This window comes from Myxocyprinus asiaticus, chromosome 28 (assembly GCF_019703515.2).
Source record: "Myxocyprinus asiaticus isolate MX2 ecotype Aquarium Trade chromosome 28, UBuf_Myxa_2, whole genome shotgun sequence".
Classification (NCBI taxonomy): domain Eukaryota; kingdom Metazoa; phylum Chordata; class Actinopteri; order Cypriniformes; family Catostomidae; genus Myxocyprinus; species Myxocyprinus asiaticus.
Window position 1 is genome coordinate 8111537 of NC_059371.1, and position 23432 is coordinate 8134968.

The window sequence follows — 23432 nt, forward strand, 5'->3', positions numbered from 1 at the left end:
CTAACACTGCTGAAAAGTTCCAACTACTGTATGACTAAGAGAAACAATTTTAATAAATTATGCTAGACTAAAATAACATCAAAAAGGTATTAAATTGGTCATACACACACACACACACAGATTTTTATTGCACATATATTTTATAGCATTTTATAGCATAATACCCTTGTAATTACCAGTTTGTAACTTAAAAAAATGTCCTCGTAAACCACCCAACCCCCCCCCCCAGTATATAGGCCTATATACGTATAAAGTATTGATTTAAATGATCATATAATTGAAAAACTGATTCCACTTAAAGTACATTCAAGTGATGTGTAATTTTCGACAAAAGGCTCTTGAGATTTCTCGATAAAAAGTCCCAATAAATCTGACATTTAGCAATACTGTTTTTTTTTTCCCTTTTTTATTTTATTTAGACACATAAACTAAGAGTTCAGTTTTTAAATAAAAGATCATTTGCATTTTAGCATGAAAACAATTGGAAGAGTCTCGAATAAAACAAAAAGTTATGTACGTGTACTTCTGTACAAAAATATGATTTAATGATTCAAATCACATTGACAAGTAACAAAAAATATATTTACACACACTTTAATTCTTTGTACATGTGTGAGTGTGAACTAAGAAGACATCTGTGTCTGTGAAAACTGCACACTATGCAGTTTGGCTGAAACTTTCGCCAGTGTGGTTTTGCACTGGTGCTTCCTGCATAGCATCAACTTGTAGCTGACACGCACATTTCCTGCAAGAGATACAGAGAAAAGTCCTGATGTAAAGTGCCAACCCTGTGCCCAACATGACCGTGATGTTTAATGGATATATTAGAAAGTCTGTTTTTAAAGACATCATGGTTATTAGGAAAATGCTAATAATATCATGGGATTTTACTGGAGCTTATGTGGTAAAAAAAATTATATTATTTCTTTCTGAAATATTAAAACAAACACTGACTACTTTCTAAAAATTAGAAACATTTTGAATGAAAAAAAAAGTATTATTTCTATTGAATTCACATGCATATACACAGCTTAGATTCAAGCTAAAATAATTTTAGTTGTAATGTATTATATCAACCCTTTAATACATACCGTCACACATATGTGTTTCTGCAACAGCCAGTTATGTTGCAAGCTGCCAGATTCAAATCGGCTTTCGCGCCGACACAGGCTGCGCTGGTCAAGCGCCTGTAATTTATATTCGCTCAAACAGTTACTCATACAGTCTTTTAAACCACAAACTAAGTTCATTTTATATACATATATCCAACTCGTCATCAAAGTACCATGATAAAAAGATTACAGCTGGTTGTTTCAAGGAGCACAATACTTGTTGACCCCTCACCAAACATAGCGCTTATGGTTGTGACCATAAAGCTCTACTTTGGTCTCGTCACTCCAAATTATAGTGTGCCAGAAGCTGTGAGGCGTGTCAAGGTGTTGTAGGGCATATTGTAACCAGGCTTTTTTGTGGCATTGGCTTCTTTCTGGCAACTCGACCATGCAGCTCATTTTTGTTCAAGTATCGTCGTATTGTGCTCCTTGAAACAACCACACCGTCTTTTTCCAGAGCAGCCTGTATTTCTCCTGAGGTTACCTGTGGATTTTTCTTTGTATCCCGAACAATTCTTCTGGCAGTTGTGGCTGAAATCTTTCTTGGTCTACCTGACCTTGGCTTGGTATCAAGAGATCCCCGAATTTTACACTTCTTAATAAGTGATTGAACTGTACTGACTAGCATTTTCAAGGCTTTGGATATCTTTTTATATCCTTTTCCATCTTTATAAAGTTCCATTACCTTGTTACGCAGGTCTTTTGACAGTTCTTTTCTGCTCCCCATGGCTCAGTATCTAGCCTGCTCAGTGCATCCACGTGAGAGCTAACAAACTCATTGACTATTTATACACAGACACTAATTGCAATTTAAAATGCCACAGGTGTGGGAAATTAACTTTTAATTGCCATTTAAACCTGTGTGTGTCACCTTGTGTGTCTGTATCAAGGCCAAACATTCAAGGGTATGTAAACTTTTGATCAGGGCCATTTGGGTGATTTCTGTAATCATTATGATTTAAAAAGGAGCCAAACAACTCTGTGATAATAAATGGCTTCATATGATCACTATCCTTAAATAAAAGACCTGATTCCAGGTTTTTTTTTTTGCATGATCAGTCATATTTTCAAAATCAATGCCATAATTTCACAGTTTCTGCCAGGGTATGCAAACTTTTGAGCACAACTGTATATAAAACGTTTGTTTACTAAAACAGACAGACAAAATATCACAAAAGCACCATGATAACAGTTTAAAACTTGTATACTCACACACATGCTGAGCATGATTATCGGATGCATGCTGTCACGTCTGTTTACATTAGCGCTTGTCTCACACTCACACACGCACACACACACACACACGTCTGAGATGTCAAACAGTGCATAGGCAAACCGAACTGCTGATATTATCTGTTCATTTGTTTTTTTTTTATAGCTATTTATAAATGAAATAAATAAAACAAATACAGTACAGCAGACATAACCCATTTGTTCACATGTTTCCTTTATTACATAGAGTATTTTTATTTTTTAATGACAAGAAATAAAAAATTAAAAGAAAAAAGAAAATTCTCATCTACACTCTGCCCCCCTTTAATGGCTGTGCAGTGTCACGTGCAAAAATAACTCACTCCAGGGTGCACTGCAGAGGAATTCAGACCCTACTCTTGAAAAGGTTAATAGTTTCATTCAGGCTTCTGAAAACTTCTGGTTGGCCCAAATAATGTGACAAAACTAATAAATGATCTCTATTTGTAATGTTTGGGATAGTGGAAGCATTACTTTGCCACTTTAGACTGCCAAACTGCCAAGCTCACACTATGAGTGGATTCACACATGCACCTGATACAAGACATTAGCGCATGTCACGCGACACAACCTGGATTCAATTTGTGCTGCTAACATTTCACTTCCAGCCAGGGGCATCGCTAGACATCAGTGTAATCCGGAGCTTAGCCCACAGGCCATATTATAATATAAAAATAAGAACATGACTTAAAAAATGACCACCCTACCTGTCAAATAATAATTATATTAAGCGCAAGACTGACACCGTTTCAGAACTTTATATAAGCAAACGTCAGGCACACAATAAACAAATCAAACACATTTTAATTTAAACTGCGGAGGATCAAAGCGAGAATTACAACTTGTCGGCTCATTGTTCATTGTGCAGAAATTAACGCTAACAACAAAATCAAAGTCATTTAACAATTTAAATTTGCATTTGTCATTTATCATAATATTTTGAGAATAAAGTAAAAATAACGAGAAGTCGAAGCATTATGAGATTAAAGTCATAATATTTTGAGAATAAATCGAAAGGAAAGTAACATCAAAGTGATGAGGTGGACAACAGCAAAGTGGAGAGTCTGTGTCTTTACATACAACATCACTAACCAGGGAGATAACTTGTCTATCAAACCGAGCTGAATTTATGGGAAGATTTTGCGAGCTCTCTGTTCATGAATGAGGTGCGCATTGGCACAGGAGTTTTCAACATGTGGGCGCCTGTCAAGGGAGGCACGAGATATAGGCTCGCACCCAAGTGAAGCGAAAAATAATTGGAACTGCTGTGAATTAAGTAAGTCCATATCAAGATATTGTATGTGGTAACATCCCCTCAGTTACAATATTGTTTAGAGAGGAAAACCCAATAACAATACCGAACAGGACTGCTCGAATCTGTCTAATTTTCTCCTCAATAAATTACATTTCTACATAACCGCTGCAGTGTCCGGATACTAATAACTCTGCTGATCCGCCAAAAAACCACGGATTTCTTTATTGCAAAATCCTCCACATCCATTTCTTGCATTAATGAAGCTGCTGGCTCAGCGTCCGTTCTATCGTTGTGATAATGACGCTCTGTTTAGCCTAACATTGAGACTTTATTCACACAATATACTACTTATAATCTCAAAATGCTACGACTTTATTGCAACAATTTTGACTTTCTCATACAAAATTTAATATCATAATGCTACAACTTTATTCTCATAATTTTTACTTTATTCGCAAAATATTACGACTTAATTATCAAATCTTAATTTTACATTTTTTTTTAATTTAACGTGGCAATAAAATGCCATCGTGGGATCACTGTCATGACACAACACAGACACAGAAGAAAGGATAAACCCAATAGTGGGAGCTTTATTGATGAAGAAGATCTTAGGTAAATGTTAAAAGAGAGATCGGTAACTTAACTTTAATGACAGAGGTAGTGTTTGCAGGGAGTTTGCTGAAGGAGAGCCAATCCAGGAAGTCAGAGGAAGAAGATGAGTCCTTGGGATCACGGAGACAAGGATTATAGGGTAAACAACTAGAGCTTCATGTACGTAGGAAGAGCAGGTAAATCTGAGTGTTCCTTGCGGAGACTAGATGAGGATGGAGTGGCGGGGTGAGGATTTATAGAGGTGATGTGACTGAGCGCTGGATTGGGCTCAGGTGTGAGTGACTAGTGCTTCAGGAACAGAGAGCGGAGTGTGAAGTGAGAGAGGGAGTCCAGTGTGGATGTGCCAATCACTAAGTAAAGTTAAAAATAACGTACATTTTTATAAAGGCATCTCGAAACACCTGCGCTGGGTTTCATGACTGTTATTAAACATGATTCCAGGTTGTTTTTAACAAAACAAAGTTTCAACGCTTGACAAACTGGTGTGCAGACTTAAGTACAACAATTTGACAAGTTCAGTAACATTTGATTTTAAACCATTTAAATTAAACGCAGCAGTTTAACTCCACGCACATGACATGGAAATGTGAACCAACACGGGCAGAGAGCATATACAGGCAGTGATCAATTTGATCATTTTTGTTCGACTTTTGTGAGATTTATCATTTTAAAACCTATGTATTGTGCTATTTATTTATTCTTATTGCTCATTGTGCTGCTATTTTGGGTTGCATTTGAGGAAATTCCATTTCAATAAACATTCTTTACTCCCGCGTACCGACTCCCAACTAAACCCGAATAACCGAACAAGATGACTGGCGCATGCATTAAACTACTTGGTGTGTGGATTGTTAAAAAAAAATGAAGATTAGAAATGAGGCTTATAGATTAGATATTTAGAAATAAGGCTAGCATAATAAAACTTCAGTGCCTCTGCACCCCTGTGAGAGAAAATAGAAAGCTCCCACACGATGCGTTCTTAAAGATTCGTCTGATGAACTTGAACACGAACTGCAGGTAAAAGTCAAAGTGCAAACTATCAATTAATGCAAGTTGGGCTCACTGATCAGAATTTATTTATATTTGAAGCCAGAATTGAAGCCTGCCTTGTTGCTTTTGTACCCTGAAGTAATTAACATTAAACCTAAAAGATCCGGGGCTTCAGCCCTGTCAGCGAGGGTCTAGCCATTGCAATCAGTTAAAAGATTGCAACATAACTGCAATAGTTAAAGGGATAGTCCTCACTCCCAAGTCACCATTCCATGTCATTGTATGGCAATTTAGAGTAACATTTGAGTGTTTGCCACGGCGGATGGAGAAGAAGATCATTGGATAAAGACTTAAATTTGGGTCTGTTCCTCACATAGAGCTATCATCTGGCTTCTGAAGACTTGGATTATAGAGTACAAATAAAATTGATTACTTTATGATCATTTTATGATAATTTTCAAAGAAAAATACCCATTTCTGCATGATAAATCACACGGAACAGAATAAGACCGTAATAAATTAGGTAAATGCATCAATTGCGTTAAATAAATATGAAGGCGTTGAACATTTAATCAATCTCATTGACTATAAATACATTAAAATCAACCAGTAAACTTAATGAATTCAACATATGGATTCGTAAGCATTTGTATGACTCTGAAGTTGTGCTGTCAGTGCATCAATACGGTACGTTTCACTGTCTATGCAAACTTAAAAGAATGTGTGCAAAAACATACTTATACATATTTTACTGCTATAAAAATGAATATCTGAAAAACACAACAATCAGCAACTTCAAAAAAGTTTATTTGTTCTCATGCAGCAATATTCCTGAGAATGCTGTTTTGACTCGACTCCAAAAAATAAATTAAACACAATTTATGAACAACATCAAAAAAGCTGCAGTGTTATTTATGTTTACAGTACAAAAACATCTCTACATCGTCTACACAAACTGTAGGAATAATACACAACATTTTTTACAACAGAGCCCCTACTCCAAAGCCACACTACACGTTCCACACTTATTATTTTACAATCTGATCAACCACAATTGGGTTGCTTTTAGGTAAAAAAACAATACAGATCTACATCAACATTGAAAGTGAACTAAACACTTTAAAGAAAGTTGTAACATTTTCATGTGTTACGCTTCTTTAGCAGTGACTATGGTTTATTCAAATCGCTACTCTAATGCCACTTCAACTCGAGGACCTTCAGCAGTGATGCACCAGCAGAAATATTTCTGAACAACCAACCGACAGCAGTACAATAAAAAAAATAAAATAAAAAAAAATCAGATTTTGTCCCTCGTTAAAACCTTTTGAAATAGATCATTAAATAAAATATTAAAGTGATATTTCATCCCAAAAACATTCTGTGATTGTTTACTCCCAATCACATCGTTCCAAACACACATTACTTTCTTTTTTAAGTGGGACACAAAGGGAGACGTTACAGTAGGCAGGATGTCCACTCAGTTACTATTCACTGTCATTGCATATTTTTTACATGCAATAAAAGTGAAATGTGACTCAGGCTGTCATTCTGCCCAACATCTCCTTTTGTGTTCCATTGAAAAAAGTCAGAATGTGTTTAGGATGACATGATGTTGAGTAATTGATGATAGATGTTTTTTTGTTTTGATTTTTGTGGGTGGATTATACCTCTACGCTATCTTAAATAATAATAAAAAGGCACCTTAGTGTCAGAATCCCTGCTAAATATCATTTAACAGCATTTACTTTACACTGGCCACATGCTGCACAATACAGATCTTCATGAACACAAAACCTACAATGACAACCAAAAACTCTAACAGATATTTACAGAGTGTGTTCTGTGAAAAGACTGACCTTTTAAGTCTTTCTAAAGAAGTACTTCAGAACTGAGCTAAGTTCAAATCAGTTCAGTAAAGTTACATGGCAATATTGATTCCCTTAAAATCTGTAGTTAAAGGGATAGTTCACCCAAAAATGAAAATTCTCTCATCATTTACTCACCCTCATGCCATCCCAGATGTGTCTGACTTTCTTTCTTCTGAAAAACACAAATTATGATTTTTAGAAGAATATTTCAGCTCTGTAGGTCCATACAATGCAAGTGAATGGGTGCCAAAATTTTGACGCTCCAAAAAGCACATAAACACAGCATAAAAGTAATTCATACCATACGATATTATCAGAAGTGATATGATAGGTGTGGGTGAGAAACAGATCAATATTTTACTTGAAATTCTTCTCCCTGCCTAGTGGGGGGCAATATGCATGAAGAATGTGAACCACCAAAAACATGAGAAGTAGAATGTAAAAGTTATCTGTTTCTCACCCACACCTATCATATCGCAAATTTTGGCACCAATTCACTTGCATTGTATGGACCAAAGAGCTGATAAATTATTCTAAAAATCTTCGGTTGTGTTCAGCAGAAAAAAGAAAGTCATACACATCTGAGATGGTATAAGGGTGAGTAAATGATGAGAGAAATTTTCATTACCTTTAATTCAACATCAGTACTTTTGGTTACGATTCAAAGGAAGTAGGTGATGTAACTGGTTGCCATTTCTTTTAGGTTTTTCACCATTCTTCATCATCCTTTTTTGCAGTTCACTTAAAAAGTCCTGTGGTGTGACAAATGACTCTTTAAAAGCACAAATACTCCATGCAGTATCTCAATCAGGAGATCATAAAAACTGCATGCATTTTCCACAATAATTTAACAAACAAAAAAACGCAAGACATTACTGATACAGCTTGAAATTTCATGTCAACCAGGGGTGGAAAGTACTTGAGTAGTTGTCCTTATGCATTATTTTGGGGAATACTATTGAAACTGACTACAGTTTCTTACAATTTCATTTAGACTTTAGAGGAACTGTATAGGACTGACCAGGGATAGTTGTCACATGGGTAAGTTATACTGTATCTCAGTAACAATAGGATTTGGAGTCAAAGGTCCAATTGCACAAATTTGTGTTTTGTGCAGAGGTTTTGTATGTTGGTTTCAAACACTTTCAGTAGTTCAAAACCCTCTTAAATTCAAATATTTTTGGTGAATTCTACCCACCAAAGTAAAGTTTCACTATCATCCTGTTTTTGTTATAGATCTTGAGCGAACAAGTGAACATAATCTATATCATAACCTATTAAAACTATATAATGAAAACAGATTACTGAAAATTTTACATTTAAAGGTTGGGGCATGATGTTTTTTTTATCAGTGCAGGTTGTCACATGTGTTTCAAAGGTCCTAAAATTATATAATTTATTCAGTACAATGTTTGTTGTTTAAAAGGTTTAGATTTTTTTATGTTACCTTTTCCATTTTTGTAGTGTCATGAATCGTTTCACACCCAATAATTGTTTTACTCTTTACATTTAGCTGAAAAGACTATAATTGGCTGTTTAATGCAGGTGTAGTTTTAAAGAGAGGCGTAGTTTTTGTTTTGGTGGTTGTGAGGGGGGTGACGGGGAAACGTGTGTTGAGTCTTTACTGAGATTTTTATGTGAAATTACCAGGCAACTCTACACCCAAAGATCCACCATGTGAATGAGGAGGTTTGACTCCATCAAGCCCTTGGTGCACCACTATCAGTGTTGGCTGCAGATGAGCTCAGCTGTTGCATAACAGAAACATGATCATCTTGCCGGTGAGGTATTAGCATTCCAATGCAAAACAAAGCCGAGCTGGAAATGTGTGTTAGAGCGATCGGTTTCCTTCAATTTATTCGGATTATGGATAAATTCAGAGACGAAACAGTACTTCAAGGGATAATTAACCCAAAAAGGAAAATTCTGTCATCAATTACATTTTCTGGGTGATCTTACTAGATGATATGGTCTTCACATAACAATGATACAAAGTTTCTTCTAATGTGTAAGTTCGTAAGTCCTTCGTAAACTAATTGAAAGGCGTCTCTGAGTCAGAGCTGTCTACTTATTAACCATCTTACTGGCCATGGGTATGCCACAGAAACCCTGGCTTCACATTACATAATATTTTTATCTAGCATGTGAAGCCATGCAGCAACAGCTAAAAATAGCACCACAAAGCTCTTGGTTTGGAGAGAGAGGTGAACAGGGTGTATGAAATTTAAATCAAAATGATATTAATCATTTCAGGAATATCTAAAGGTGCCTTATATTTGTTGCATTTGAAAGATCCAGCTATGCACCTAACCAGCAGGCATTAAATAAAGACAAATCCAGCAATGTGATTAAGTAAAAGAAATGTGAGCTGGACCAACTATTGGGAGTTATAGAGAAGTGGAGTAAGTTTTCTGAGTTTGCAGGGTGGGAACAGAGCACTTTGTAAATGGTTGAAATGTTATAGTTGTATATGAAAGTCCAGCAGAGGTTAAGTGTCAAAGGTGAGTAGGAGTGTTTTAGATGACCTCCCTGCTGTTCCGGATTGCACAGCACAGAACCATACTGAAGATCATGCCAATAATCTGTTAAAAGAGAAGATGAACATTTTTTAAAGAACTTAGAATCGATCCCATTTGCTTGATAAATGTTCCTGGTCCTATGCCATAGTAGTCTATAAAGGAATATTTCATTCAAAAATGAAATTATGTCACAGTAATGCCATGCCAAACAAAGCAAAAATTCAGTTTCTTCATGCAGGTTCATACAGACAGAAGCTTGTTCACGTGTCCTCGCGCTTGACGAATGCACGTTTGCATGTTCTTGCGAAAACGTCTGGTTGTATTGTGCACACGTCAGTTCTTATGCAAGCTTCTCTCATGAACCTGCATAGGAGAGCTGGGCGGAAGTGGAGAAGTGAAGATGGTGAATAAGGACTTAATTTCTTTTTACCCAAAGCTATTATATCACTTTAGAAAACATGGATTAAACCACTCGAGTCGTATGATGCGGGCTGTTGACTGCGCTGAAAAACTAAGTTAAAATTTTTGACTTAAATATTACCAAAATTCGAATTATATTGGAATTTTAAAGCTGCACTCATTAACTTTTTGGTTTTCATTTTGGACTTACAGTGACACTTGGATGAAGCATCATTCAAAATCAATAGTTTTCAGTTACAGATGCCTCTGTTAAAATTCACTATTCTCAGGCAACCATTATTAATTTAATCCAAGAGTGAAAGTGTCCAATAACAGGGTGGTTACTGAGATTAAGTGAGTAATATTCAGATGGCCATTAACAGTGATCCTAATATGGCCACCCTCTCCATGTAGAATAAAAAACTTTTCTAAGGTTACTAATATGAGTCCTCATCTCATGTAAGTGCTCTTGATTGTATTCATATATTTCAACATTAAAAATGATTTCTTCAGGAGTAAAACTTTTCCAATGTGGAAGAACTTACTAAGGGCACCTTTAAAGACAATATTTCAGTTAGGGGAAAAAGATACAGGCTTGTCTCCTAAGCCCACAACAGGGCACAACATGCAAATATAAACCAAACCAAGCACTGCATCAAACTGTGTAAACCAACTGGCAGTTTACAAATGTGCATTAAGTTTGAAACTATATTGCACATAATTGCATAAAACAAATATAATTTCATGAACTGCACAAAATATTTATGAACTGAATTGAATTAATTATATGACATCTTACACAGTATATCAAATCTAAAGTATAATGATAAACTAAAAAAAATAAATGCTTCGACAAAGAGTGATATGTAAATAAAATAAATAAATAAATAAAAAACTGTCCTTCAACAGTCTGATTTAGTTTGCTGATCGCCATTTCAATGGCCCGAACACAAAGCCCCTGACTAAAGCCAGATTAGGTGTTTGCGCCAAACATGGAATGTTCACTTGTCTCATGTGGCTCTCAACTGCCGATATCACCGACACCAATTAGACATCAAATCCCCTCAGTAAATGCACAATGTAGTTTTTCATTTCCCCATCATCTGTGATCAAATATGCAGTGACTGTGAATGATATTATGCATCAGTACCTTGACAAGTCCTGCCATCAATTGTCAAGAACACAATTCTGTTGTTCAAGCATGCTTTCACGCTCTTGGCTGTGATATCAATAAGCACAGCAATGCATTTGCTCACAATAACCCAGCTAGGGATATGATATTGTGGGTTGAGTACATAAACAAGTTATGAATGCCCTCTCCATCCACGATACTTATCGGGCACTTGTATGCAGGTAATTTACGTTTTGGGTGATTTCTTCCTGTTTTGCTCCAGGTAGCAGCTGTGCTGTAGTTGTGTTGTAAAATGTTACCCGGGACTGTTTTAATGCTGGCCCCGTTGGGATGAGAAAACTGCATGTTTACTCTAATAATGAAAATTATCTCTTCATCTGCTCACCCTCATGTCATCCCAGATGTATATGACTTTCTTTCTTCAACAGAACACAAATGAAGATTTGTGAAGAATATTTCAGCTCTGTAGGTCCATACAATGCAAGTGAATTGGTGCCATTTGAAGCATCAAAAAGCCAAAAAACACAGCATATAAGTAATCCATAAGACTCCAGTGGTTAAAGCCATATCTTCAGAGTGACATGATAGGTATGGGTGAGAAACAGATCAATATTTAAGTCCTTTTTTATTATAAATCTCCACTTTAACATTATTCTTCTTTTGGGTGATTCACATTCTTCGTGCATATCGCCAACAACTGGGCAGGGAGGAGAATTTATGGTAAAAACTGACTTAAATATTGATCTGTTTCTCACCCACACCTATCAAATCACTTATGAAGTCATGGATTTAACCACTGGAGTCTTATGGATTGCTTTTATGCTGTGTTTATATGCTTTTTGGAGCTTCAAAAGTTTGGCACCCGTTCACTTGCATTGTGAGGACCAACAGAGCTGAGATATTCTTCTAAAAAATCTTTGTTTGTGTTCAGCAGAAGAAAGAAAGTCATACACATCAGGGATGGCATGAGATTGAGAATGATGAGAGAATTTAAATTTTTGGGTGAACTATCCCTTTAAGTTGGATGTTGTGAAGTGATATAAAAGCTGTTTATGGCACAACTTATTACAACAATTTAGACTCACACACTCCAGTAAGCAAAGAAAAGCCATGATGATGATTTGGTGTTATCATGATCTTCTCGGGACTGTTCTGCTATTTTTCTGCCATGTTTCGAAAGAACAACAAAACCGTGCCATCTCTAAAGGGTTGAACTGGATGGGCTAACCAAAAAATTGTAATGTAACTATGTCACCTATAAATCATCATCAGGTTTTTGCATTCGAATGTGCATTTTTATTTTAAAGCTGACAGATATTCGAAATTCCAATTTTAATTGGACAGTCCTAGTATGGATTACTTTTATGCTGCCTTTATTATATATCCTTTTTGGAGCTTCAAAGTTTTGAACCACATTGTATGGACAAAAACACATCATTCATCCTTCAAAAAAATATTTTTGTGTTCCACAGAAGAAATGAGATGGCATGAGGGTGAGTAAGTGATGAGATAATTTTCAGTTTTGGGTGAACTACTCTATTATGCATGTAAAATAACGCCGAATCCTGCAACACTGCAAACCATCCATATAGCCAAAAGTCAAATGTGAAATTTAGAACCACTTTTGGCCAAATGTCTTTTGGCTATTAGAATTCACAGGTCAGAGTTCACCAAACTTAATCTTTCGAAGACAACATTTCTTCACATGAGGTTGCATTTCCGGTGTTCTGATGAGTATGAATGGAAGTTAATAGATCAAAATTATTGCAAATACTTTTTCATGCTGTTTTTAAAGTGATAGATTGTATGGACTAATTTAATAGTTTCTTGTTTGGAAAAAAGGTAGTTGGACATGCTAGCACTCTGCTAGGTGCTAAATAATTTGTTTAAATGTATATATATATATATATATATATATATATATATATATATATATATATATATATATATATATATATAGTGTGTGTGTGTGCGCATTGCGCAAAATTATGGAAAGTAGATGATCCCTACTGAAAAAATAAAAATGCTGGTCCACAACATGAGATGTTGGTGTTCCAACAAGGCTTTTAGACTAACTTAATTAGCAAGACTTATTTGGTTAACCAGCATTACCCAAAAAACCATACTGGATGATCAGCTTCACCACCTAAGTTTTTCTGGGTAATAGCACCACCAGCTAGACAACATGCATTATGCCTGTCTTTTAAGCAGGGGTGACCATTTTTTATGACAGCATTTTCATTTTATTGTGTGCATAATGAGTAAGTTTCTTTAAGTTGACCCCATTTCCTAAAAAACTTAGCAAACTGAATTAATCTAATTAAACTTAGAAAATAAAAAAAGAGTATTGGTACCATTATCATCAGTATAGTTACTAATGCAGTGTAATGAAATCAAAGCTACAGTATAAAATGTCTTCACCATTAGCGGCACCCAACAGAATTGCATAAATAATGACAGTTTTCAAACAAAATTCAAACACTCTCCCGTATACCATTGTTCAAATCAAGGACTTCTAATATAGAATAAATATATAGAGAGCATTTCCATTCATTTCAATGGCAGTTGTTTGGATGTCACATCCAGCCCTGGACCTGTATGCGGCTATCTTTTTTCAAGGATCCTAATGCTGCATTCCATTCAACTCAAAAGTCAGGAATTCCAACTTACTACTAGGAAAGTGCAATGAAATGCCTTTTGATAGTCAGACTTCAAACTTGGAAATCTTCAACTCTGATTTCACGAGATCCAGGTGCTTGACATCATGTAAAGATGTCGGCACCCACAGATATTTATAGACTGTGGCAGAATAACCCGACCCTCCCTCATGTCATCTTCGCACCGCCTCTTCTAAAGGCCATCCTTTAGCCAGGCTCACAACAGGAGTGGGCAGAAGGAAGGAGAGGCACAATTTAATAAGCCTCATTTGGCAGCGGATGATGAGGTGCACCTGATGTGAATAGAACCTCATCACCACTGCCTTTAAAACACAGAGCACGCCTATCCTCAAGGGACCGGTATCTCCCATGCATGTACGCTGGCATCCTCGCAGGTCCAGGAGCAGAGCGGGGAGGGTACCGGCCGAATTAGATGCTCACTGGAACCCTGGTGCGAGTAACATGTTCTCATTCAGGGAAGAGAGCACGCGTCACGGCTGATGGGGCCAGGAAGATCAGGCTGCCAAATTGCTTCTGACCCCCAGACCCCGCCCACGTCTTGGACCAGTCCATCGGTAGTCCTTGACCTTCACTAAGCTCCTTTTCACTGCAAGAATGCCTGATTTACCCCTTTGTTTTGGGCACTTTGGACACTTTATTTTTCTACTATTAGACTTTTTATGCTGTTTATTATTTCAAATAAATGTCTCTCCGAGGCCTGACGCCACACCGACTGTGTCTGTCTCTTGCTCACTCCACCACAAGAGTTTATGATAAACATTCAATTTTATTGAATAATATCCATCAATGAGACAAAGTCTCTACATTATACGATAATAAAACCCGTTTAGCAAACATATGCAGTGACAGGTGTGTAAAACACTGTAAATTACACTCTCTTTTACAATCATACACCTGTATAACAAATGCTAGCATTACAGCACCATTTATCAGTTTGGTTGTTTGGAGACGTTTCTGCTGACCACTGAACACATGCTAAGCTAACATTGCAGTTTTGTTTGCCGATATGTTATCCTCCAAGCATCTGACATTGGAATGCCTTTATTGTCGGAGATCTGAGATACCAAGTTGGAATATCCCACATCCGACGTTGAATGATAAGCAGCAGTACCGCCACTCCCTGTACGCATATTATGCAGTCTGCATAGGGCAACAACTCCCAAGGGCGGCAACATCTTACCCTAGGCGGGGCACCTGAAACTCCACTGGCTGCCCATACTCGCACATCATTGGCCTATGTTATTCAAGGGCCCGATAACAGTTTAGGAACACTGATGGTTGCTTTGCCCTCTCACTTTTCTTGTTTGTGCCCCTAGTGGCGCAGAAATTTACACACTGCAGCTTTAACTAAATTAGGGCTTTTAATGATATTTACCATGACTCCTGCGATTCCAATTCCCACGTATCCCACGATGAAGAGCTTACTGTTAAAAAACTCCTCAATGGCCACATCACATGTCTGCAGACAGTGAAAAATATTCATTATATGCATGTCAGCACCACAAAGACCTTATACACATGTCTGTACCAATGCATGTCCAATGGTCACTACAATAAAATGCATCCAATTGCATAAATAATGGTCATTATCTGTGTGACCAGAGAATCTCACCTGGTTTGATACGACGTCTTGGCACACAGTGGGGATTATTGAAGGTGAGCCACAGCAGTTCAGCTACAGACAAGATGGATTTGAATAAATTCTAATTAAATAATACATCAGGTTTATCAAATATATAACCAAAATGCACTGTCCACTCAAAATGGGCTGAATCAGCTTATCATTTCTCTGGATGTGAACTTAATTCACATGTCAATTTTTTTCTCTCAGCTTTTTCATGCATTTACGAGATCAAATTGATGTTGCATCATGATTTCCTTGGCATTTTACACTTTGTGCATTTTTATCTTTCTGATTCCATCAGATATGGATAAAAAGGGTAAAACTCACAATGCTGTGGTAGGATTGGACTGTTGTATTGTTGTAGTTTTTTCCTGCTTCTTCATTATAGAAAGTTTTTATCTCTTCAATTATCTAAAATGACAAAAAATAAATAAATAAATAAATAAATAAATAAATAAATAAATAAATAAATAGAAATAAAATAAAATAAAATAAATAAATAAATAAATAAATCTCATTATAATATCAAAATAGTCTTGCATTATTTATTTCTAGTAACTGGAAAACTGTCTCTACAATAGTGTATATTTTAAGTTTAGCAGATAGGCAAGGATACACACACTCAGACTGAAATAATTTCAAATTAAGTGTACATGTAAATCAAAATTACACAGATTAATTAATTTCTTGTTATACAGTTCTAACAATACCTTGTCTTTGTTGAAGAAACCAAACACTCCTGCTGCAACTTCTGATCCAAATATGATCAGAAGACAGGTGAAAAACTGTCATGAAAGAGAGGAAACTTTCAACAAGTGTCAGTGAAACATCATATTGCTTTTTGTTGGATGAAAATTTGCCACTGAACACCAGTTTAATAAATATTTTATGTTTCCTAAGTATTTACCACATTAAATATCCTAAAGTCAAGACATGTAAAATAAAATGCATCTCACAAAACAGCCTGAACGTGTAAATGTTTAGCTCAATTTTTAAATTGACGATATATTTTTTAAACAAAACAATAAAATAAAACAATTCAAAACTTTTTTCCACATTTTGTCCGTAGATGTATGTCTGTATCAGTGGCATATTTGGGTCCACTTTATTTGGTGATATGGAGAGATTAGCATTTAACATTCAATTTAGATGTACAGTTTACAAATATTATTATTGTTTAGCTTTAGCATTTATATTTAAGATGTACATTGGCTGTATATTATAGTTATTTCACAAGTTGACTGGTTCATATAGTCGTAGAGCACATTCAGGTAAACGTATTTGGCATGCTGTCCATAACGGAGGGGGTAAAGCACAGAACTTGAGCCACTCCCCCTAACACCACCCAAAAAAATAAAAAATAAATAAATAGAAAGACAATTTGGAAATAATTCGTATAGGCATTATGAAATATAAAGGAGGAGATGGGGAGGGATGCCTTAAGAATCGTCGCCGGTGTGAGGGAAGCAGCCGCTTATACATCCTTGGGATATGATTGGCAGGTCTCAATGAACAAGCTCCTCCCGAACTTACGTTTGGAACTTCATTTAAATGTTTATTAAACCAAAATGAATAAAAATAGAACATTTGAAAACTGTATTATTTTTAAAATGCTTATTTAGGTAAATCTGCTAAAACTGGGCACTCAGTGTTTGTTGCTAAATCGGACATAATTAGGCACACTTTATTTTACATTCAGTGCCTCATATATGTAAAGCAATGATCAGATACTTCGGACCCATTTTATATTAGGTGGCCTTAACTAATATATACTTAACTATTTGATACAATGTACTTAATATGTATATGCATGTTATTGCATTGTAATTACATTTAAAGTACTTGCATTTAATTACATTTGTAGTTACACTATTAACTTTACCCCTAATCCTAACCCAACCCTTACCCCAAATCCTAACTCTAACCCCTAACCCAACCCTTACCCCAAAACCTAACTCTAACCCCTAACCCAACCCTTACCCCAAAACCTAAATCTAACCCCTAATTCTAACCCAACTCTTACCTCAAAACCTAACTCTAACCCCTAATCCTAACCCAACCCTTACCCCAAAACCTAACTCTAACCCCTAACCCAACCCTTACCCCAAAACCTAACTCTAACCCCTAACCCAACCCTTACCCCAAAACCTAAATCTAACCCCTAATCCTAACCTAATCCTTACCCCAAAATGTAACTCTAACCCCTAATCCTAACCCAACCCTTACCCCAAAACCTAACTCTAACCCCTAACCCAACCCTTACCCCAAAACCTAAATCTAACCCCTAATCCTAACCTAATCCTTACCCCAAAACATAAATCTAACCCCTAATCCTAACCCAACCCTTACCCCAAAACCTAACTCTAACCCCTAATACTAACCCAACCCTTACCCCAAAACCTAACTCTAACCCCTAATCCAACCCTTACCCCAAAACCTAACTCTAACCCCTAATCCTAACCCAACCCTTACCCCAAAACCTAACTCTAACCCCTAACCCAACCCTTACCCCAAAACCTAACTCTAACCCCTAACCCAACCCTTACCCCAAAACCTAAATCTAACCCCTAATCCAACCCTTACCCCAAAACCTAACTCTAACCCCTAATCCTAACCCAACCCTTACCCCAAAACCTAACTCTAACCCCTAACCCAACCCTTACCCCAAAACCTAACTCTAACCCCTAACCCAACCCTTACCCCAAAACCTAAATCTAACCCCTAATCCTAACCTAATCCTTACCCCAAAACATAAATTTAACCCCTAATCCTAACCCAACCCTTACCCCAAAACCTAACTCTAACCCCTAATCCTAACCCAACACTTACCCCAAAACATAAATCTAACCCCTAATCCTAACCCAATCCTTACCCCAAAACATAAATTTAACCCCTAATCCTAACCCAACCCTTACCCCAAAACCTAACTCTAACCCCTAATCCTAACCCAACCCTTACCCCAAAACCTAAATCTAACCCCTAACCCAACCCTTACCCCAAAACCTAAATCTAACCCCTAATCCTAACCTAATTCTTACCCCAAAATGTAACTCTAACCCCTAATCCTAACCAAACCCTTACCCCAAAACATAAATCTAACCCCTAATCCTAACCCAACCCTTACCCCAAAACATAAATCTAACCCCTAATCCTAACCCAACCCTTACCCCAAAACATAAATCTAACCCCTAATCCTAACTCAACCCTTACTCCAAAACCTAACTCTAACCCCTAATCCTAACCCAACCCTTTCCCCAAAACCTAAATCTAACCCCTAATCCTAACCCATCCCTTACCCCAAAACCTAAATCTAATCCCTAATCCTAACCCAACCCTTACCCCAAAACCTAACTCTAACCCCTAACCCAACCCCTAACACAACCCTTACCCCAAAACCTAACTCTAACCCCTAATCCTAACCCATCCCTTACCCCAAAACCTAAATCTAATCCCTAATCCTAACCCATCCCTTACCCCAAAACCTAACTCTAACCCCTAACCCAACCCTTACCCCAAAACCTAACTCTAACCCCTAATCCTAACCCAACCCTTACTCCTAAACCTACCTGTACCTCAACCTCAGTAGCAGCAAATGTGGCCATTTTGCAGAACAACATGTAGTTACACAGTAAATACATAGTCTTGTATGTGTTTGATGTTAGTACATAGTAGTTAAGGCCACCTAATATAAAGTGTGACCAATACTTCTATATTTCACAATGTTCTACAATAAGACGTTAAATCTTATATTGTCTTGTATTGCATTTTATAACTTGTTTTGAAGGCACTATCTCACTCACCAATCCAAGAAGGCACTGGGACTCTCTCACGGCACCACAGCATCCGAAGAAGCCCACTAGCATCATTAAACCACCGGCCGCGATGAGAATATAGACACCTGTTAAAAACACATCGGGCAACCATCAGTCAACCTACGGTATCACATCACAGTTGAGGTTCATGTAATGGCCAGGCCCACATTTTCAGATAGCAATGGAAAATCTGTGATCTATTGCGTAATGGATTTAGAAAATGGAAAAACATGCTATATGGAGCTGAGAGTATGAGAGTACTGCTATCGAAAGCATTATTTATTCATTTTATATCTTAAAATATTCAACAAACAAACAGGGGCGACACAGGGTAAATCTAGCTAAATGATATCTAACATTTGTGTTTTCAAATTTGGAATGATTTCATGTACAATTATATCACTATACTTTTGTTATATTACCCTGATATTAAAACTAAACTTTTTCAAAGTTGACACCTCCTATCTCAACTTACAATGCAGCGACAACTATAAGTTAGCCATTTGTAGGTTGATTTCCTTGAAAACTGTAAAAAAACGGTGTTTCTATGGCACTTTAAAGAAATGCTCTGTTTGAGCATCCCTCCAGCACAGCAACATTGGCTTGACCAATGGTGTGAGTTTGGGGCGGGACTATCTGTTTTTTTGATCGATGAAAGACGAGGGGAGTGTTCGAAAAAGCTGTTTGAAAACAACGTTATTTTGCAATTTTTGTTTTGTGAATGGGGTCGATGCAGGGCACTGGAACTTTCGGTACCAACATGTCACGTTCCCATGTGATCATGTTGGCAACGTAACAGTGGACTTTTTTATTTTGGTGTTGGAGCAAATTAATATGCAAAAAGAATGTTTGCTGTCATCACCCATTCACCACTATAGAAGTTTACCAGGTAGTTTACTGCTGCGCTTTAAACCTGGAAATGTGAAAAGGGTCCAAGTGTAAACATTTTAGAATATCCGTGGATATTCTACACATGACATTTTAAGCACATTCCATGCAGGAGTGTGCTGGCTTCTAGAAAAACTAGTTAAGGAGATGTCTGAAATACTTCAGTGATGATCCAGGTGACTGCAGTCAGGTCTGCCATGAAAGTTGATATAGTTTCAGAAAGATGTAATTTGACATAATTACCAGCAGAGTGCAGCATGAGTGTTATGTGTCACTCAAGGAGATGAGAGCATGTGTTAGTGAACAATCAGACTGCACACAACCCTTAAAGATGATGTCATTAGCTTTCACTTCAGCCCTTCTCTCACCTCATTATCCTCCTCATTAGAGCGAGAGAGAGAGAGAGAGAGAGAGAGAGTGTGTGTGTGTGTGTGTGTGTGTGTGAGACAGAGAGAGACAGAGCATGAACTCCTATCTGTCACAGCAACTGAGCAAGGTCACTGGTCTAATTCCTTGTAGATACATGATTGCATGGGGAGCCAGTTACCTGTTATAGTAAGGGGGCTACACACTGATCTAGGATCAGAGTTGTCAATTAACATCTATCCTCGATCTATACTACAGATGGTAACACTGAGCTCAGGTCAGAGAAAGAGAGATGAGCATTTCAGTTTGGCATGGGGAGGTTTTTTGAGCAGGTGTAATGATGCCACAGGAGACCTGCGACAGGTGGGACGTCTGGAATAGAGATCTAAAGTCTCTTGAGAGAAAGAGAGACAGAGAGAGAGAAAGACTAAGGAAGACAGACTGTATTGCATCCCTGTATCTTTCAACATCTTTACGCAGGATGAAAAGACATTGAGTAATTAAACTTGCAATCTCATGCAAGATTTCTGTATTTAGCTATTTTTGGGCGTTTGCCATTTCAGTCATAAAATGATAATGGACAATTTGCCACAAGGTTGCCACAAAGCTCATTTAAAATGTGAAAATGATCACCATTACAAAAATCTAGATTTCTGACAAACTAGCCTCAAACTTGTCACAAATTTGCCACTCATTGTTTTCACATACAGAGGAGTTTGTGATTCACCGCAAATGTTTGACAGAAGTTTGCAGATGTTGGGCCTCATGTATTCAGATAGAAGACAAAGGCAGGCCTAACACAGTTGTAAAACCTAACTCAGGCTCCCACATAACAAGTCATAAATCTTACTGATACAAACCGCGCCAAAATCGAACAAAGGGAGTCCAAAACAGACTACAAATCCCATGAAGCCTTGCTCACTAAAGGATCGAACTCTCAACTCCTATTGGATGAGGCACACGACAGAACGCACCTCAACCATGACTCATCAGGAGTAGAAATACCTCTGAAATGCTTCCAGGATTTGCTTCCAGCAACTTTGCTTGCCGTGTGTAGGTGCAGCTCATCGCTGCTCTCAGGTGTAACCTCGTGGCACAAGGAAGTAACATCTGACTTGAAACTGTGGCCATACAATCTCCATCTCGCTGGACGAGTTGAGATTACTTAACGGATCCGAAGGAGACCGCCGAGCAATCCGCATCTTCATCCGTTTGCCTGCAGAAGTGAAGAGATAAAAGATTTCTCTTCCATCTTCAATCAAGTCGACGTCGCTGATTTCTCCGCCAGCCCGCCGAGAATCAGCAGCCATACCGCCCACCGACAGAGCGAGGAAATGGTCTCCCGTCATGACCCGAGCCTCGAGGAACCGAGTCAGAGTTAAAGGACGAATGAACACACATTCTACCTGTGTCCTCATGCGATTCAAGTAAGAGGTTTATGTCTGGGTAGAGACAGAATATTACAGTGTGTTATTCTTGTGTATCAAGGTTATTGCTTGTACAGTTTACGGACCGCCGTGTCCACTCATTATTAATACTCAGGATATTAATTATCACGAATGAGATTTGCTGTATTGCAGTCCAACCACATTGGACTTCTGTGCATTTCCGCCATCGCGGGTGAGACCGGCAAACTGAGTTTATCCATTAAAGAATCAAAGACCGCGGGACGGTTTATGAGCCGTCCACTGCGTCTCTGAGTGATAAACTAACAGCTGCTTTCTCTCCCACGATCGCGAAACCAGCTTTGGGGCCGTCACTTTATTCTCTCTCTCTCTCGTACTAACCACACACACACACACACACACACACACACACACACACACGCGACCCCTCAAAAACATTCTCGCACACATTTTTGGCTAGTAGTTAACTTCGTGGTAAAGCTCAGCTTTGTCCCTAAGCTATCGTACAAGCAGATACATGCGGTAAACTGGTAGACACCATTGACTGGTTTCTCTCCGCCCACATTTGCGGCCATATTCTCTGGCCAGAAGTCTCACGTGACATACTCTCCACGAGAGTCACGTCCGCCATTTTGTGTGCGTCCCTCCTTATATACACACACACACACACACACACACACACACACACACACACACTCTCACACACACACACACCCTCATGTGTTATAGGATTATTTTGGTTTCCATATCTAATCATATCACTGTTTAGTTTGTAGTTGTAAGTCGGAAGTTTATAGACTGCATTGTATTAATTATTAATTGATATTACTGCATAAATAAACTTTGTTATATTACATAGAGAAGTGTTTTGGTTTGTTTTGCATACACCTGTGTCATGCTGACGGGATGTCAGTGCTCGGATTCAAGCCTTCATTCATTGTTTTTTTTTTCTCTGAAAATCGATATTCTTCGGATGTCGATTTTCCTAAGAAAACAATCTAATATTGAGACTGTTATACTATCTGGTTATTAGTCCCTGATTCCAGGGTGGTGCCCCATCAATATTAATCCTTATTAATATTCTATTGATTTTTGATAATTGATAATTATTTTTGATGATTGTTGAATTTGAATGATCAATAAGCTAGTGTTAATTTAAATTAACGTTTCATCGATGTTAATGATTGGTGATTTTCTTTGACAATTGTTATTAAAAAAAGCTAACATTGATTCTCATCAATGTTCTATTGATTTTAATAATTAATAATTATCTTTGATAATTATTAATTATTGCTAATAACCAAACCCGCTCCTAAACGTAGCGCACTACATTTACTGGAGCCCCATATGAGGTTTTAATGAGTTAGATTAAATTAATTAATTTAAATATTAATTAATAACTAAAGAAATAATTATCAATTATTTCTGATAGTAACACTGATCTAAACAAGCAGTAAAGCCCTACACAGATCTTCACCGATAATGGTGCAGCAGACCTCTGGTGACAATGAAGAGTT

General features: G+C 37.4%; 1 protein-coding gene across 2 annotated transcripts in view; it reads right to left on the reverse strand.

Annotated features, from left to right (window-relative positions):
• Positions 1–346: 346 nt before the first annotated feature.
• Positions 347–23432, reverse strand: part of tspan2b (tetraspanin 2b) — a 43190-nt gene continuing 20104 nt past the window's right edge. The window contains exons 3-8 of one of the 2 annotated variants that reach the window (XM_051659894.1): positions 19244–19341; positions 16154–16228; positions 15771–15854; positions 15432–15494; positions 15195–15278; positions 347–745 (exon numbers count right to left, since the gene is read on the reverse strand). In XM_051659894.1, coding sequence (XP_051515854.1) covers positions 719–745; positions 15195–15278; positions 15432–15494; positions 15771–15854; positions 16154–16228; positions 19244–19341 — 431 coding nt within the window. In that variant the 3' untranslated portion in view covers positions 347–718. Of the gene's footprint in view, positions 746–7270; positions 9674–15194; positions 15279–15431; positions 15495–15770; positions 15855–16153; positions 16229–19243; positions 19342–23432 lie in introns of those variants that run through there. The other variant, XM_051659893.1, reaches the window with a different exon arrangement.